General features: G+C 38.7%; 1 protein-coding gene across 14 annotated transcripts in view; it reads left to right on the top strand.

Moving 5' to 3' along the window:
* Positions 1–1,523: 1,523 nt before the first annotated feature.
* The window catches only part of RNF17 (ring finger protein 17), a 40,559-nt gene continuing 24,459 nt past the window's right edge, over positions 1,524–17,623 (top strand). For 3 of the 14 annotated variants that reach the window (XM_085063604.1, XM_085063532.1, XM_085063576.1), the window contains exons 1-15: positions 1,616–1,712; positions 2,085–2,171; positions 2,780–2,871; positions 3,537–3,595; positions 4,544–4,599; positions 5,905–6,004; positions 6,980–7,060; positions 8,424–8,521; positions 9,293–9,464; positions 10,837–10,913; positions 13,186–13,260; positions 14,412–14,518; positions 15,356–15,517; positions 16,101–16,293; positions 16,731–16,896. In XM_085063604.1, the coding sequence (XP_084919730.1) occupies positions 2,095–2,171; positions 2,780–2,871; positions 3,537–3,595; positions 4,544–4,599; positions 5,905–6,004; positions 6,980–7,060; positions 8,424–8,521; positions 9,293–9,464; positions 10,837–10,913; positions 13,186–13,260; positions 14,412–14,518; positions 15,356–15,517; positions 16,101–16,293; positions 16,731–16,896 (1,515 nt within the window). In that variant the 5' untranslated portion in view covers positions 1,616–1,712; positions 2,085–2,094. Of the gene's footprint in view, positions 1,566–1,615; positions 1,772–1,830; positions 1,851–2,084; positions 2,172–2,779; positions 2,872–3,536; positions 3,596–4,543; positions 4,600–5,904; positions 6,005–6,979; positions 7,061–8,423; positions 8,522–9,292; positions 9,465–10,836; positions 10,914–13,185; positions 13,261–14,411; positions 14,519–15,355; positions 15,518–16,100; positions 16,294–16,730; positions 16,897–17,623 lie in introns of those variants that run through there. The other 11 variants (XM_085063610.1, XM_085063594.1, XM_085063550.1 and 8 more) reach the window with 10 other exon arrangements.

Genomic DNA, 17,623 nt, shown 5'->3' with positions numbered 1-17,623 from the left:
TATTCACAGAGCAGAAGAAGGGGATTTAGCTCTTTTGGGTCACACAGAGAGAGATTATTTATTTGTTCCCATCTGAGGGAAATTATGTACAAGGCAAATCAGTTTGAGGATAACTTCTGGAAAGCTCTGCCCCTCACATAGCAATCAGGGTCATTCAAGTGCAGATAAACAAAACCCATACGAACTTGTTTGATTTGGGTATTTTACCAAAAAGAAGGCGAGGCCCTACTCCACAGAATTGCACAATTTTTGAACTTCACTGCTCCTTTCTTCATGCTTTCTTCCTCATTGCTCCTGAAATTCTTCTCCCGCCCTTTCAGCAAACAGGACTGTAGTCTCTCCTCTTCTGGCTCTTTTCCACACAAATACTGTTTGCCTTGGCCACACCAACTGCAGTACTCCCTGTTATTAAGAAAACTTTGAGTAAGGTTTGTGTTTCTGCATTCCCTGTGCCCACTATTAGTGGTACATCCTTCTTGCCAAGCTTGGGTTACCTCCTCCTGGGTCTGAGCTCATTGATGCATGTCAAGCCTGAAACTTTAACAGGGTAATTCTACCAAAAAAGTAATTCATCTTTCTAACACCTGGACATTAGCAGGGGAAAATCAACATCTTGTTAATTTTAAAACTTAACTATATCTCACTAGAGATGATTAAACAAATATGCTACATTTGTAACACCCAAAACATGAGTGGGAAACATTGCAAAAAAACCCCTTACTTCTGCAATTAATGAGAATGCATGTAGAATAAAGTAACCCTAAAGCATGCACTTAATAGCTTCTAGCCCAGTGTTCTGGTTTTAGCTGGGGTAGAGTTAATTTCCTTCACAGTGGCTGGTGCAGGGCTGTGTCTTGGGTTTGTACTGAACAGAGTGCTGATAATAGAGAGATGTTTTTGTTATTGCTGAGCAGGGCTTGCACAGAGCCAAGGCCTTTTCTGCTTTTGTACTGCCATGCTGGGGAGGGGGCTGGGAGGAGACACAGCCAGGACAGGTGACCCCAGCTGCCCAAAGGGACATTCCAGACCCTGACATCATGCTCAGTGTATAAAGTTGAGGGGAAAGGGAGTGGGACATGTGGAGTGATGCCTTCTGTCTCCCCAAGTCACCATTCCATGTGATAGGTCTCTGCTCTCCTGGGGATGGCTGAACACCCACCTGCCCACGGGAAGCAGTGAATGAATTCCTTGTTTTGCTTTGCTTGCGCGCATGGCTTTTGCTTTCCCTATTAAACTGCCCTTATCTCAACCCGCGAATTTTCTCGCTTTCACTCTCCAGATTTTCTCCCCGATCCCGCTGTCAGGGGAGCGAACGAGGGGCTGCGTGGTGCCCGACTGCAGGCTGCGGTGCCGCCGCGACACCAGCGAACAAACGCCTCAGCAGCTCGGCCTTCGCCCCCGAGGCCATGGCGGAGCGGCTGCACCGGGCATGCCCGCCCCGCCCCGCCCCGCCGCTCGCGCCCGGCCGTGATTGGCTGCGGCCGCCGGGAAAGGCACCGCGAGCCGGCGGCCATTTGGGCGCGCGAGGCGCTGCGCGAGGCGTTGCGTGAGGCGCGCCCGGAGCGGTGCGTGCTGCGTGCTGCTGTCCCTGCGCTCTGTGTGCTGCTGTCCCGGAGCTCTGTGCCGCGGGAAACCGCACCGCGCACGCTGCAGCCAAAACAAACCCACGGGAGGTAGTGCGGGTGGTGCAGCCCTGGCGGGAAGGAGTCGGGGTCAGTAGGTGGGGTGGATTGCAGGCAGGGCACGGTGCTGCAGTTTGGAGGTAATTGCGGTAAGGAGATCATCCTGGTGAGGGTTCGTGATGGGGAAGGAGCTTTGAGGAGCAGCAGTAGTGCTTCCCGGTGTGCCCGGTAGTGCTGGGGGGTCCGGGGTGGGATAGAGGAGCAGTGCGGAGTAGGCCGCTGTTCGGCTGTACTTAGAAGATTTGCTTCTCAGAGAAGAAATACGTTTATGCTTTGATAGTATTTTTGTGTCTGTCACTTTCACTCTTCTCAAAGTTGTGTGAACCTGTGGTGCTGGCTCAAGTGATGAACTGGGCTGTGCTGTAAAGAATTTGTCACTTCTTTTTCCTTTTTTTTTTTAAGGTCAGGCACTATGAGTGGAAGGGAAGACTTCTCCTTGTTGGATTGTAGTAATAAAGAGCTACCCAGAAGTAGAAAGAAAGCTGTGAGGTATGTGAATTTGGAGGTGGTGGCTAGACTTTAAGCTCTAATAGTGCAATTACCAGAAAATGGAATTGAGAAAATGTAGAAAGTAATGTTTGTGTTCTGCCATGTTGCAAGTGAGCTCATTTTTATGTGTTATGTGTGTGAGTAAAATGTACCTTTTTTTTTTTTTGATGTTTCGGTATTTGGAGTAGGTTCATGGAAAGAGACTTTTAAGTGCAGCTTGGTATGGTGTCAAACACTGTATTGCACTGGTCTGCATGTATCTTTTACAAGTTACCACAGTTTATTTATTCAGTACATTTTAAATGGCTAGAATGAATGTGATTAAAACTGTTTAACAATTTATTCATGCTGGTTCTAGTTATCTGAAATACTGCTTATCTAAAAGCTGTAGTATTCCCTTTATGTATGATGAATTTAGTGTCACAGGTCTAAAGTACTTCTCCATTTAAGAGAAGGTAACAATTTTGTTGAGTGTTTCATTAACTGGAGCTGCTTCATAATGTCATTTGGTAAAAGTGGGTGAGCTTAGTTCTAAGAGAGCTGGAAGTCAGAATTAGTTTCTTATTGATGTTCCAGATGATCCTAAACCTTTACTTTTACCTCTGAAGGCAATCTTCTAAGGTCCTAGAAGAGCATCTTACAGAAGCACATCAGAGAAATGGTGATTTGTGTCATGTGACAAAAGCCCTTAGTGCAGAAGGTAAGGCTTTGGGATCTTTTTATTTCCAGCAATTCTTCCATGGGCACTACTCACTGTTAATTTTTATTTTATTTAGTGTGTTAAGGACAGTTAATGAGCCACTAGATTTGATTAACACATTTCTTATTTACTACTTATCCAGTAGTTAGCAAGAACAGTCGATACCTTTTGATTCATCTCCTGCTGGTTTTTTTTACAAAGGGATTGACAAGTTTGTTCTAAAAGAAACCTCATTTTTCTGGGTTTTCTGCATCAGTAACTATTTTGCAAGAGTTAAAAAATTGTATGGGAAGTGTAGTATTTATGGGTGTTTATGAAGCAATTTTTTTCCTTAATTATGCTTTTTGAATGTGGGGTTTTTTGCCTTTTGTATGTGTTTATCCTCTACTAAATGTAGCAGCAGCATAATATAGCTAATGATAACAGATAATGCCCTAATCAGTATATGCAAGTCAGTTCTTGTAATGCTCAGATAAGTTTTATGTCTATTTATCTGGACTTCTATTCCTAGGTCTTAAATCCCCTGATTAAAAAAGTCAGTGCTCTAATTCCTGTTGACTTGATGAATACTGTTTAGAAGACTACACCAGTGATTGTGTATTCATACTGTCTCATGGATTAGGATGCCCTACTGGAGTGGTTTTTTTCTATGCTTGCTTTTACAGTGTTGCATGGTGATGGAAAGAATGAAGACACTGATTTTTTTTGTTTCTCTTCTCCAGAAGTAAGTAGATGTAAAGCTTTCTGTTCAGTTGTCACTGTGGTGGTCTGAAGTAATGGTATTATAGGATGTTGTGCATTTTCATTGAGAGTGACTAAAGCAGGCTCAAGTCCTCTCTGCACTGAGGGCCTGCACTTTCTGACCACCTGCTTCCCCAGCAAGTGTTTGCTACCATTTCTCATTATGCAGTCTTGCTGGGTAGTGCACATCAAATGTCCAAAGCCTGGTTTTAGGAAGGTGTATTTCTACACTTCTCATTAATATCCCATGTTGCCAGATCTGTTTCACCCTCTTGTGTGCACACATTGTGCAAAAAGGCAACTGATGAATATGTACATTTTCTCTGAGATTTAAAAGATTTAAGAAAACATTCACTTTGACCAGTAGTGCATAAGTTGAGTTTTTTTGTTTGTGCATCTAAAAAAAATGCCTTGTGTGTGACTGTTCTGTGTTATGACATGTTAGTGCCATTTGTTTCACAAAACTCTGTGTTTTGGACAAATGTTAAGTGTGCCTTTTTTTTTCCCCCCTCTTAAAAATTCAGATTTAGCATTTATTGCAAAATACTAATGAGTCAGATTTTTGGCATTTAAAGCTCTGCAATTAAGCCTTATTGAAAAAGTAAGTTGTAGAGTCTGGTTCAGTAATGCAATATGTTACAAGCTTTGCATAATAGTGGGGAAAATACTGTCAAACAGAAAGTTGGGATTCCTTTTACAAGGAATACTTTTTGTTTACCACAAAGGTGCACTGGTGGCTACAGATCTGCTTGGAAGCTCTTTCCTTAGACCTCCCCTTGCACAGTTCAACAGCACTTTGAAACTTGGTCTAATTGAAATGGTGGGCAGGGGTGAACGTTGAAGGTGAAAACAGGTTTATAGCACACTTCTTCCTGGGACTTGGCTGTAACCCTGTGTTTGAACTTGCTTTCCTTTTCTGCTCTGAATTTAGACTAGAACAAACTTTAAACTTGAGCTGTGTGGTGGCAGCCCAGAAAGACAAGCAAGGTAAGTCTTTATTAAATCTTTTCATGTGTTTGGATGCCAGCCTGGGGGAAGACTCAATGAAGTAAGCATTTTCAGACATTCTCCTTGGGCTTTTTTTTTTTTTTTCTAATGTGTTCTTTAAATTTTACTAATGTGGTCTTGGTGTGAGTGTCTAGTACTGTGGGAACACATTGAGTACAAGTATTGTTTCAGTGAGAGGCAGCAAGAAAGAAATTGGTTTGGCTTGAAAGTGTATGAAACTGAGGCTTTTAAGCACTAAGTGACTGATAAGGGTAAGTGACTGATAAGGGTTCAGAGGGAGAGAGATGTCCTGAAGTGCCAAGCTGTGGTAGAAGACACTGTGCCTCCCCTCTGCCTCACTTACAACTGCCTGCTGATCCCATCACATCTTCTGCTTCAATAACAACTGTGTAAAGATTACAGGCCAGCAATATTCAGTGGTATTGTCAAATCTAAATTACATTCACTTGCTTATTTTGCCTAGTTAGTGTGAACCTGAAGGAAGTCTTGAAGTGGGTATCTGCCCCCTGAGTGTTATTGCTGTGGAGATTAATGTTCCTGCAAATAAGGATGGACCCAGATAAATCTTTCAGATCTGTTGCATAAGGAACCTGCTCTGAAAGGAAGGTGCAGGAAATTTATCTTCTGAGTTTGGTACATGTTGCATGTGCTGCTAACCTTGCCCAAAGTGAAGTAGAAACTCGGGATTTCACATATGGCTGTCAGTCTCTGCAGCAGTGTTCTCCACATCTGCTTGCAGCTGGTCAGACTGGATAAACTGAGCCTGGGAAGAACATGACAGGGTTTCCCTCCTGGGATAAGGCTGGCTTATGCAGACTGCTTTTGTGAGAGTCTTGTTAGCTGTTGCAGAAGAGCAGCTGTAGGTGATCATACAGTAGAATTAAAGAGCCTTCCTAACAGGTTGCCAGTAAATGGTTTTGGTATCATTTGTCATGTATTCTAATGACTTTTAACAGCAACAAATGAAAAATGAATCCTGGAATGTTCATAGCTGCACATTTACTCTTGCTGAGGGTAAGAATCACTACCAGCTACTAAGGTTTTGTTCAGCCTTGCCAAAATTGTCAAATGAAAAATAGCTACTTTTAAGGGGATTATAGTAAAAAGGAAATTTTTTGGAAAAATGGGGTATCTGCTGTATGTGTGAATTCAACTGTTAAAAAATAGTTGTTTGTATGTATTTAATGACGGATTTTTAAATACTCGTGTGTAAAGCATTTGCAGAAAGTTCGGTATTTAATTTAAAATGCCTAGGTCTTGTCTTTAAAAGTTTTTGGTTTGCAGGCCCTTCAGTCACACTACCAAAGAGAAAAATGTTCAGCATCTGTTTTCTTCCAATGGTGGGCTGAGGGATGGATCAGCTCTATCTCCATCAGCTGACGTGGTGTGTTAACATGGAATTTCCTTATGTTCTCACTTGGGTTTGTATATGCATAGTTAATAGTGCACTTTGTAAAACACAAAACCCTGCAACCTTAATAGTTATGTGCTATTGTTCTGTCTTATCATAGAACTACAGTGTTCATAAAATTACCTTGACAAAATGAGTGCAGCTCAAACCCCTCAATGAGATCATAGCTGAAGACTGTTAGTTCTATTCAGCTGCTGTGAAACTATGTGTTTTGAATTTATCTTTTCTTAAAAGATAACCCCAGGTATCACAACGTTTGAATTGGGAACTTCTTTGTTTTTAAATTTCGAGCATCTGCACTGTTCTTGCTAACCTCCTGAAAGCAGTAATTCAGGGCAGCAAGGCTGTCGAACAAATGGATCTCTGTAAACATACTGTTAAATTTCCTAACCTCATAATTCTGAATGAGGTTTGTGAAGTTTTAGACCAGGGGAACTAAAATTATGGGTATTTTAAAGTGACTGGAAAGGAAACTGCAAAGGAACTATACATCCAATGCTAGTCGTGTTTTTGACTGTAGAGATTGTCCTATACACTGACCTTGAAAAAAATCATAATTTGCAAGTGTCTGATGTGGTTTCTTAGGTAGTTTTGTTACAGTGCCTGATAAGGATGTTTTCTTTTCTCTTCTCTGTATCAGTAACTTTATTTTTTTTCTTCGTGTACTCTTTTAATATGTTTTTTGTATATGATACACAATCTAATTGTATGTATTTTAAAAAAGCAAATTTAGAATCTGTTTAAGAAATATTAGTGTAAATGTTCTCAGTGAAATTCAGGTGAGCCAAGTATTTTGGGCCCAGTGGCCACTATGGAGCTGCTCAGAGTCTTTACATAGCTCATCAGTCACCCACATCAAATGCCTCTGTCAAAACAGCGAATGGTTATAGACCATCTTGTCTTTTGTTGTGCAAGCAACTTTATGTTCATTGGCAAACCTTTCCTTAGCAGAACAACACTGGGCAAGATATTGAGGAAGCTTTGTGCATAGCTGTTAATAATCTTGGCCACTTCAATGATGCAAGCAAGGTGGGTGTAAATCAGTTAAATAATGAAATATTAAATCCTATCCTAGGTTGAAGGTTTTTGTTTTAAATAGTCACACTCTAACACACTATTTAAATATGCATTTCCTACCATTATTTTGATGTCTCTTGTCCTCAACTGTTCATGTTATTTCTGTGAATATACAGCCTTAAACTCAAGGCTATGGCCTGAGAAGTAGCTTGCAAAAGAGTACTTGAGCCTGTGCATAATTTAGAGTTAATAAAGTCAATACATACATTTAGGAGAACCATCTGCAAGCCAGTCTTTAAGTACTAGGTTTGTGTTGATCAGGGTAAAATTCATCATTTGCTGTGGCTTTAGCAACTGCTCTAACTTCTGAATTCTGATGTGCCTCTTTCTGCATTTAAAGGTGGAAAAGATGTTATGTAGGCAGCAGAAGTAAAAAAATGTAACAGCATGTGCCAAAACATGTAAATCAAGTAATAACATTTTTATGCACACTGTAAAACATAGGAAGAATCCTAAAATACTGGATGATGCTGTTAGCAGGTTTTATTGAGTAACTTTTGAATTTTATCAGTGATATTTTATTTAAAGTTTTAACTCCTCTTAAATGTGCTGTAGAAAAGCTTGCACTTCTGTCTTTACCATTTATTTGTATTTGACTTGTATTGTAAGACATGTATAGAAGTATTTAATGTTTCAAAAGCTTAATTCTGTTAAGTGTTGCTTGAAGTGCCATTAAAGCCTGTTCTCCATTCCCTTTCTAACTTGTTTTATTGCAATGGCCAGTCGTTCTGTTAGAGCAATGTTGAATTTGTAATTCATACACTAATAGCATCTTGTAAAAACCACCCATTTCAGCAGCTCTATTATAAAAACTCATGAGTGCAACTGTGGTCTTCCAAAAGCTTCTCAACAAAGACTAAGAATTGCCAAAGCAGTATTGCACTATTGAGATTTTTTTTCCATAGTCTCTTCATTAAATGTAACTATAGTGACAAAACTGATACTTAGCCAGAGGAAGATTTTTTTTTTTTTTTAATTTTCCCTTTGTGCTCACAATGAGTTTTTAAAAACAGAAATCTCAGCATGCTAGTTATCTGTGTATGTTTGAGTGTCAGGTATGGAAAATGAGATAGTGAGCCTCAGACCTAAAGGCTTCAGTTGAGGAGGATTCAAACAGTGCCAGCTGACTTCAAGTTAAAGAAAACAGGGTTGTAATGAGCAATAAGTGGTTTAATGTCACTCTGTGTGCTGGAGTATCAATCACTGTCTTACTGTACATTGCTTCTGTTCTGAATTTTAAAAGTAGTATTGTGAAAATAATGAAATAATAACGAATAATGAAATAATGCGTGTTTATTCATACTGAACAAAATAGGTGCTGGAACACTTGGAGTTGAAAGTAAAGCATAAAAAAGACAAACTTACAGAAGCTGCAGATAGAACACTTGATGAACTTATTACTCTTCTGTCAAGGTAGTAATCTAGTTTTGTAGTATGGCACGGGTGAGTTACTTTTATCAAGAACCTCTTCCTAATTCAGGTGAAAGAGTAAAATTTTGCTCAGAATTTTCTCATAGCATTATTTCATAGTACCTGTCTTCAATTTTTGCCATTTAATTGTGCCATCTTGGAGCTGATTTGCATGGTTGGAAAATAGTAGCTTATGCTGCTTGTGCTCTTAAAAGGTAAGAAAAACTAGTCATAATGTTAACTTATGAAAAAGCTTGATTTTGAGGTTAATACTGTGGTAGATGATCAGGGATTTTTGCAAATTTTTCCTGGAAATTTTCAAATTGACAGAAGCCCAAGGACACTTGATTTCTTGACTTGCACAAATATTTTTATCTTCAGATTTAAGGAAGATGTGTTAAAGTTCAGGTTTCCAGAAGAGCCTCTGAGAGAAGAGGTCTTAGATCTTATCTGAGTAGAATGAATTGTAAGATCCAACTGTTTATTTTTCAGTTGGATATGTTTTGAAATATCAGGAGGCTTAAAATGGAAGAGTGCTCCTAATTTTTAATTAATAAATGTCTTTTCAGTGTGAACTCTTTAACTTTTGCCATTCCTCCAGTTTCAGAGTGCTTTTCCTATGCTTCTACTTACCCCTGTTTGGGAAAGATGATCCTTGTGTGTGGGATGTATTCACTTTGTATTGTGTGGCTCACATCTGTGTGTTACAGTTCAAGTTTGAGTCTGTACAGCTGAGTGCATATTAAATTCTGAAAAGTAGTGTTTTTAATGCAGGAGAAGGAAATTGTTTGCAGAACTAAAGGAGAACATCAACAACTACAGTACTAGTATTGCAAAAGCTAAGGAAGTCATTGAAGAGAAGAAAAAGTACTTGGCTGGTGCTATTAGGACAGCAAAGGAATTAAAATTTTCACGTTCTCTAAGAAACTGTTGTGATCTTGCTCAGGTAATTATATTCTTGCACTGTGAAATAATTTATTTTTAAGGGAGACATTCAAATTTGGGTTGAAAGTTTGTGATCCCAGTTTGCTGTCTTCAATATTGACGTTCTTGGCGTGTTGTATTCTTTCCCTGCCTTTTCACAGACATGGAATTTGTATTTGGTCATGGTCACAACTTAGTCTGGTGACTGATGTGAAGCAAAAAAGATGGCTCTTGCCTTGAAGAGTTTGGCATCTGAAACAGGAGGTGGAGTGGGAGGGTAGGAAAACTGTGACACAGTAGTGGTCAGTGCAAAGGTGGTGTTTGCATCACTTCAGTTTCTCAAGCCTTTTCCATTCCAGAGCTTTCCAGCCTTCTCACTGAACTAGTCCAGAATTCATAGCCACATGCATTTGATCCACTTGGTCCTAGGCCTTTGCTTTCATTCTTTCTCCCAGTCATATCTGCTGTTCCTAGAAGCCCATGCTACCTGCCATGCTGTGTCAGACCAAAGGTCTATCCTGTGAAGTCTTCTGTCTCTGGCAACAGAGAGAAAAAGATGCTTGGAGGAAGCATCCAAGAAACTGGGTATTCAGTCAGTATAGGAAGTTGAAGGTTAAGGATTTTAGTGTCAGTAGGATGCAGCAGGCTCATTACACTGAATAGACATTACTTCATGCTGTCATAAACTTGTGTAACACTTTCTTTAATGTCATTGTAAAGCTTGTGGCAGTGTGCATGGGTGTGTACATATGTGCATTATCTGTACGTAGGCATAGGTAGTGTCAGTGAGTTCCATGTTTTACTATTTAAAATGAGATTTATATAAAACAGCTTGTTCTGTTCTTTCAAATTGTGCCACCCAGTTATTTCAGTTGGAGCCTTTATAGTCCTTGTGTTGAGGAAAAAGAATGAATAATTGGTCTTCTTGTTCTTTGAAGAAATATATTTTTCAGAATCATCCACCTGGCATCCATTTGTCACTTTCTATATGAAGAAACTGAGTCTTCTGACTCAGAAAAGAAGTCTAATCTCTCTTTTTTCTGTCACTTACTTCTGTCTTAATGTGGGGTTTTTTGGGTTTTTTTTTTTTTTGGGGGGGGAACTGGCAGCCACTGTTGTCTTCTCATAGGCCTGACCTCTTACTTAGAGGTCACTTTCTCATTAGATGTTGAAACAAAAGGAATATCTGACTTTTACTTCTGTCTGTATGCTTAGATTACAGAATCCCAGCCATTAGATCTTGGCAAGGCAAGAAGACATGTTTGAGAATTAGCTGTTGGCTGAACTCTCAGGGTTTTTACCATAAAATTAAAGGTGTCATGCTATAGGTAATAGGTGTCTGTATAATCTACTTTTGGTATAGTGGAAGCTAAGACGGTACTTCCTAATTTCAGATTATTTATGACTTGAAGTTGCCAGTTGAGGCTGAGCTCTCAAGAGTGAAGAGTTTAAAGGAAGAAATACTTTCAAGGTAATGACTGGAAGTGGGAGATATACAGGGAGGTAAAAGGAGGCACTGGTTATCTTAATTACAGAAACGGTTCATATAACAGTTAAACAGCAGAAATTGAGCTTCTTGCATTGTCTGAAAAACTGCTGCTTCAGACGTAAGTATAAACTCACTAAGAATGGGCAGCAGCCTTCATGTGAGGCATCAGGGAGAAAACACATGGAGTTTGCTGCTGTGTAAACAAATACCCATGCATTTTAAGAATTCTTGGTAGACTCCTGCCACTTCTGAACTTCTCCTTCCCTTATAAGTTCCCTTATAAATTGGGACAAGAATGGCTTATTTTTTTAGCAAATCAATTTCTGACCTTCAGGAAACACTTAAATGCTTTTTGTTTTCTGATGTCTAAAGAAATGTGTGGGAAATCCCAGTTGCCATGCTGTCCTCATTGGGAGTGCCTGATGATTTCTGTAGCAGAAATGAGTAAGAAAGTAGGTCACAGCTGTGGTACACCTGACCTTATGCAACTTGGTCATAAGGCTGGTCAAGAGTGCTGCCGTTCCTGGTGTATAAAGGCCACACTCAAAAATGATGGAGGGGCAGGACAAAGATGGTGCTCGTTTGGAACATGCTGGGGATCCTGCTGTATTTCAGGATATGGAAACACTCTGGGAATAGGGGGGGAGGGGTATGCCACCAGATTCTGAATGGCACAGAGAAATAAAGTTGAATAATCAAGTTGGTTATTTCCATGCAAAGTGTGAATTTTTATAGGATTGTAGCATTGTGTTGGTTGAAAAAGACTATTAGGATCACTGAATCCAACCACTAACCTAACATTACTAGGTCCACTTTTGCCATGATTTTAACTGTAATGTCTACATATCTTTTAAATCATAGAATGGTTTGGTTTGAAAGGGACCTTTAAAGGTCATTTAGTCCAAGCATCCTCCAGCGAGCAAGGGTATCCTCAACTAGATCAGGTTGCTCAGAGCCCCATCCAATCTGAGCCTTTAAACCTTTCCAGGGATGGGGCATTTACCACCTCTCCAGGCCACCTGTTCTGCTGTTTCACCATTCTTGATGTAAAATATTCTTTTTATCTAGTCTGAATCTACATTCCCTTAGGTCAAGGGGTAATGGTTTTAAACTATCACAGCAGGCTCTACCAGAAAACTTGTGCCTATCTGGAAGGTACTATGAGGCCTCTCTGGTGCCTTGCCTTGTCCAGGCTGGACAACTCCAGCTCTTTTAGCCACATGCCTCCAGGGATGGCAACTCAGCCAATCCCTGGGTGGGTTGTTCCAATGCTAGACAAAAATTAGGACTCCTCCTGTCATCTTAGTTGAGTTCTTGAGTTAGAATATGGATAAAGCCATCTATAAAATCCTCTTTTAGAAAATTTAAGCCGTACCTACCAAATCACTGTTTTGAAGGTAGTGTCAGTGATGAATGAGGATTTCAGAGAAGCCTATTTAAATGCACAGTGGTAAACCCTCCCAGCTTAGAAGAAAGCTGAAACAACAAAATCCAATCTCTTTGCATTGGAAAAATTAAGAACTTCAGCCCAAAAGGGGGCAAAGGAAACCTGCAAAGGCATTACATAAGCCTTGTGCCACTCCAAAATAACACCAAAGGTGAAAAAAAATCAGAACTAGAAGGTGCATAGAAGTCGAGGCATATGCTGTAAGCAGAAAATGTTGTAGAAGGAGGGGCTGTGTTCCTGAAGGGGCAGTGGGAGAGAAGCACAGACAGCTGTTAAATACTACTTACACTTTAGTTTCCATGGATTAATTAAAAGTAGGCAGGAAAGCTAAGGCATTTATTTAAGTAATATTCACAGTTTATTAGCCTAAAGGTAAAAGTGCTTAAAAGATTTTGCCAGTTTTTGTTGGTAAAGAAAATAGTTAATAGGGTAGCAATAAACAGAAGCATATGTTGTGGACTTGAGTTGTGGTTTTGTTCTTTACAAAGAAAAGAAAATTCTTTTTCTCTGTGCAGAATAATATATTGAACTAAACTGAGTATAGACGTGAAAACTGAGTAAATGAGTGTTGCAATACTCTGTGCATGAGGGAGAAAGTAAAAGACAAGAGTTTTTAAGTATGAACATGAAGATAAATGAGCAGTCAAATCTGTTTTTTTGTAGGAAGAAATAAACTGGAGTAGGTAATTAATCTCTTACTTTGCCCCTCCATGAATATTGTGCTGAAAAACACTGTAGATCTCAAACTGTCAAAGTGATTTAGGTAATTCATGTCAACTTCTACAATTTTTTTTATCTTCTCCTAAGATTGTTCCTGAACACTTTGGAGATTACATCTTCATTAGAAAATCTGGGCGAGGTTAAATGGGGACTGACAGGGAAGTAAGTATATCTTTTTTTTGTGGAAGAGAATAGATAGGGTAACTTACCTGTTCTAGTAGTTAAGTATTTATCGGAGATAAGGTAAAAAAAACCTGTAGATGCTTATGGAATTCTAAGAATATATTGAAGCAAAGCAAATCTTCAGATTCTGGTATTTCAATCAGCATTCCAGTTAGTCTAGTTTGTGTTTCAGTTCTGATATTTTGGTTTTACTTTTGTTTTGTCCAAGTATATTTTGCTGAATCAGTTACCCAGTTTTTATTTAGGCTGTTTGCTTTTCAACTTTGGCTGGCTTTTGATGATTCAGGCTGGAAAAGATCAACTGTATCAAACTGAATCCAACTGCAAACCTATCACTGCCAAGGCAACCACTAAACCATATCCCTGAGTGTTGGGTCTACATGTTCATAGCATATATAATAGAGATGTTTATCATTCCAGCATATGAAAATTCATGTTAGTGTAAATAAATCTCTAAAATGAACAGCAAATACTGAAACTGGTAGTGTTTCCAATTTGCAGTCTAAATACTGATTGTGTCAAATGCCAAAAGAAATTTCTTAAGATTAACAAATAAACCATTTTGTTTTTAAAATTATAATTGCTTTTATTTTTTTCTCCTTTTTTTTTTCCCCCTGTGGTCTTTGACTAAAACTTAAAAAAATGAAATGGAATTACTGTTAGGGCTCTTGTAGTTAACGCTGATTATGCTAAAAAAGGCTTGTTGCATACTGTAATCTTTGAAAATCCTACATATGACAGTGAATACTATCTGTTAGTACAAAAACATCTGACATGCCTTTTGTTTTTAACATGAACTATCTTAACACATTAATGCTTTTTCAAATAATTGATGTTACTATTTGCAGTCTCTGATCATCTAAGCAGGGATAGCTCCTGCTCTGAACTGTGCCCAAGCAATATGTGCTGTGTCTGTGACAATTCTTTTTAGGATTCAGAAGTCATGCTACTGTTTTTTATTGTCTTGGTATTCAAAAACTTAAGTTTATTTCTAGCAGCTCTTATGATTTTTTTTTTTTTTAGCATAGTGATTTGTTCTTAATAAAACCTCTGCTTTGACTCACATGCTTTTCTGGAAACAGACTGAATTATATTAATTGGTCTCAAAATAAAATTTTTCCCAAATACAGTGAAGATAATGGGCAAGACACTATTGTCCTTGATGACCAGGAAGAAACACCTGATGTCATAATAGAAGAAATACTTGAAGATAACTTGGAAGGCAAGTCTCTTGAAGGTATTCCTCATGCTTTCAGTGTTCCATTGTCGAGCATGATCTTATTTTTGAGTCTTGTATTATGCTGTGTGTTTGGCTCATGCAAATTCCCTTATGGTGTCTGTTTCAATTCTTTTGGGGTTTTTTTGTTCTCTTGCTTAGCTTAGTGAAAACTTTATCATAAGCCCTCTCAAGGAGGGATCTGACACTGGCTCCTAGAGAATTCTTTTCTGTCAGATAACTCAGCTTCTTGAATCTTCTCCCAGGCCATTGTCCTATGATATTTGGCAGTAACAATTAGGTTCCTCAGCTTGTCAGGTTTTCCCTGGATTGTACTAGTAAGAGTGTAGCTGACAGATCCGTGAAGGGTTCCTTCCCCTCTGTTGGAAGATTGAATCTGGAGTACCATGTCCAGTATTGGACCCTGTGGTGCTGAAAGTCACTTTCATATGGGAGCAAGTCAAGCAGGGCCTGCCAAGCTGGTGTGCAGGAGGTGCTCCTACTTTGCTTAGCATACCTGTTTGTAAAGGTAGGAGTCTTCATCTCTGCTTTCTAGGAGCTTTCTATGTCTTTGTTAGTGGGAATAAAAACTCTGAATTACATACTTAAATTCAGACTGCCACTTAGTGAGACAGCCTTTTGTTTTGGAGGGTAGCATAAAGGAGATAGTTCAAAAGGGAAGCTTCATCAGGAAGCAGACAGTAATAGTTTGAAAGAAGTGTGAACAGACTTGTCGGATTAAAATCTATATGAGGTAATGTTAGCATGATTAATGCAACATAAACTCAATCATATGTGTTGATAATATCTGTTGGAGTCACTTGGAGGGTGTTTCATAATATGTGTCTTCTTACTCAGGATTGACAGAACTGGTGTTTGTAAGCCATGTTGTAAATCCATGCCACTTCTACATTCGGAGATACTCACAGAGGAAAGAAGTATTTGCTTTGCAGAAGAAATTGGAAAGCTTCTGTTGTAGTAAGAGTTCCTATCTCTTGCCTTCAGACATTTTGGAACTAGGTAAATGGTTAATTTCTAAAGGTCTACACAGCTTGAAATACTGCCTTGCAATATACATTCCTTAGTATCATTCTTTTTCCTTTCCTCCTTCCCCCCAATTTACATAGTAAAGCAGTCCTTATAAAGTTCACTGGCTGAATAGAAACCGTTTCAGAAATGAAAATGAAAGACAATAATACATTCCTAAATCATTGAAATTATTTCCTAACCCACATGTTGGTAATCTTACCCACTTCTATAATGTGTTTAGGAAACTGATGAAAAGTATGTAGTAACTTTATCCATCAATAGATTTTTTTGCCACTTTACTGAGAGGTATAGAAACTTTACCAGAAATGACTTCTTGATACAAGCCAAACACCTGTTAGCCTTTAAGATGCTGTGTAAATGAATGTGGGGGGAACTTCTAATGGCTATGAAGGCAAGGTTTTTACTGTCTTTGTGTCTTTATTTTAGCAGTAGCATTTTTACTACCTGTGTGGAGGATGGGAACAGGAGAACATTATGCAGAAGTGTAATAATAGTTCCTGTGTGAAATATTTAAAAAGACCAATTGTAGTCCTTTTTATTTGCTTCCATATAGGTGCTAGAACTTTTATTAAGAGTAAGGAAACTGGAATGTGGTGCCGTGGAACTATCACTGAACTAATTCCCATAGAAAGTAAAAATCAGAGGAAGAAGCCTTGTGGTCCGATAAGATACAAAGTGTGCGATGTTGCATTGCTGAAAGTATTCCTGACTGATTTTGGAGACTCTCTAGTTCTCATTTTCTCAGGGTATGTTTACAGAGAGGCTCTTTTGTCTGTAGTTGATGTCTTTGACTGTTGTTCTCAAGATCTCTACTGAGAAGTCCTTCCTCAACTGCACACAAGCAGACAAGCAGATACTGAAATGACTCTGATTTTCTTCCTGTACATATTCTCCACAGAAAGGTAGCACTGTATTTCAGTGCACAAGTGTACAGGCCTGCATACATTAAAATATTTATCTGAGACTTGGGTTGTAAAAGAGGTCATGTGAGTATTAAATGCTTAAAAAAATGCATTTCACTGAGACTTTAAAATTCTGTCTCACTGACATGAAATTATGCCAATTAGTGCAATAATGACTTACGTTAAGTAAAAGTGAGTGGTTTGGTTTGAGGGTTTTTAGCTATTGGGTTTGGGTTTTTTTCCTTTTAAGCTAATGCTGCATTTATTCCCATTGCCACTAGATGTGATCCCCCTGAAAGGCCTGATCCTGCTACTCTGCAAGCTCTTGAAACCCATGACATTTGTCTGTTTGTGAGGAAGCCTGACCAGCACATTGAGGCAGAGCTTGCAGCTGTTCCTCCTTTAGCAGTACGGTGTTCATTGAAGGATGTTGTTCCCAAAAATGAAGTAAGTACAAACTGCTTGAAGTATTTCAGGAACTTCTTTTCTTCATAAGATTTATATTAAAGAACCTTAAATATATTACTTAAGTTATAAATATATAACAGTATAAATTATTCCAGTATAAACAGAAGGAAGCTCAAGAGTACAGGGTGTATTTTACTTTTTTTTAAAGCTAAATTTTGTAAAGATGGGTGGTGTTGCTTTCATTGGAAAGGAAGCAAGAGCTTATAGCAGTCTGTCTTAAAAAGCCTGTGGGTCTACAAATGCTCCTACTTCAGACATGTTCTTTTGTGAAGTTTAATTGCAAAACTGATCCTCTTATTTTGTGTCTGTCTGGTAACTATGCAAGTAGTAACTTTCAAAAATTGTCCACACAGAATAAATGGCTTCAAAATTTTTAACATAATCTCTTCAGGGATTATACTTGTTACTTAGAAATTTTTGCCACTATTGAAAAATGTTATTTCTTCTTTCAGTATAAAAACAAATAAAGTACTGTCAGCCTTAATTCCATCATTAAAAAAAATATATATTGCAGTGTTATTTTCTTCAGTGTTCACTTTTTATTAGGCTTGCTTTATTCTTGCTGCATTTGCATTTCTGACAGTATTAACTGTTGGTCAGTTTTGAGGAGATTTTACCAGTCTGATGTTGACTGAAATAACTTCAAATGGGAAAGTTCTGGAACAATTTTCACAGGTGTAGATAAAATGCCTTCCTTATATGTGCT

Source organism: Lichenostomus cassidix, chromosome 1 (genome assembly GCF_008360975.1).
Source record: "Lichenostomus cassidix isolate B80296 chromosome 1, HeHo_3.0, whole genome shotgun sequence".
NCBI classification, from domain to species: domain Eukaryota; kingdom Metazoa; phylum Chordata; class Aves; order Passeriformes; family Meliphagidae; genus Lichenostomus; species Lichenostomus cassidix.
This window is presented reverse-complemented; position numbering and strand designations above follow the sequence as displayed.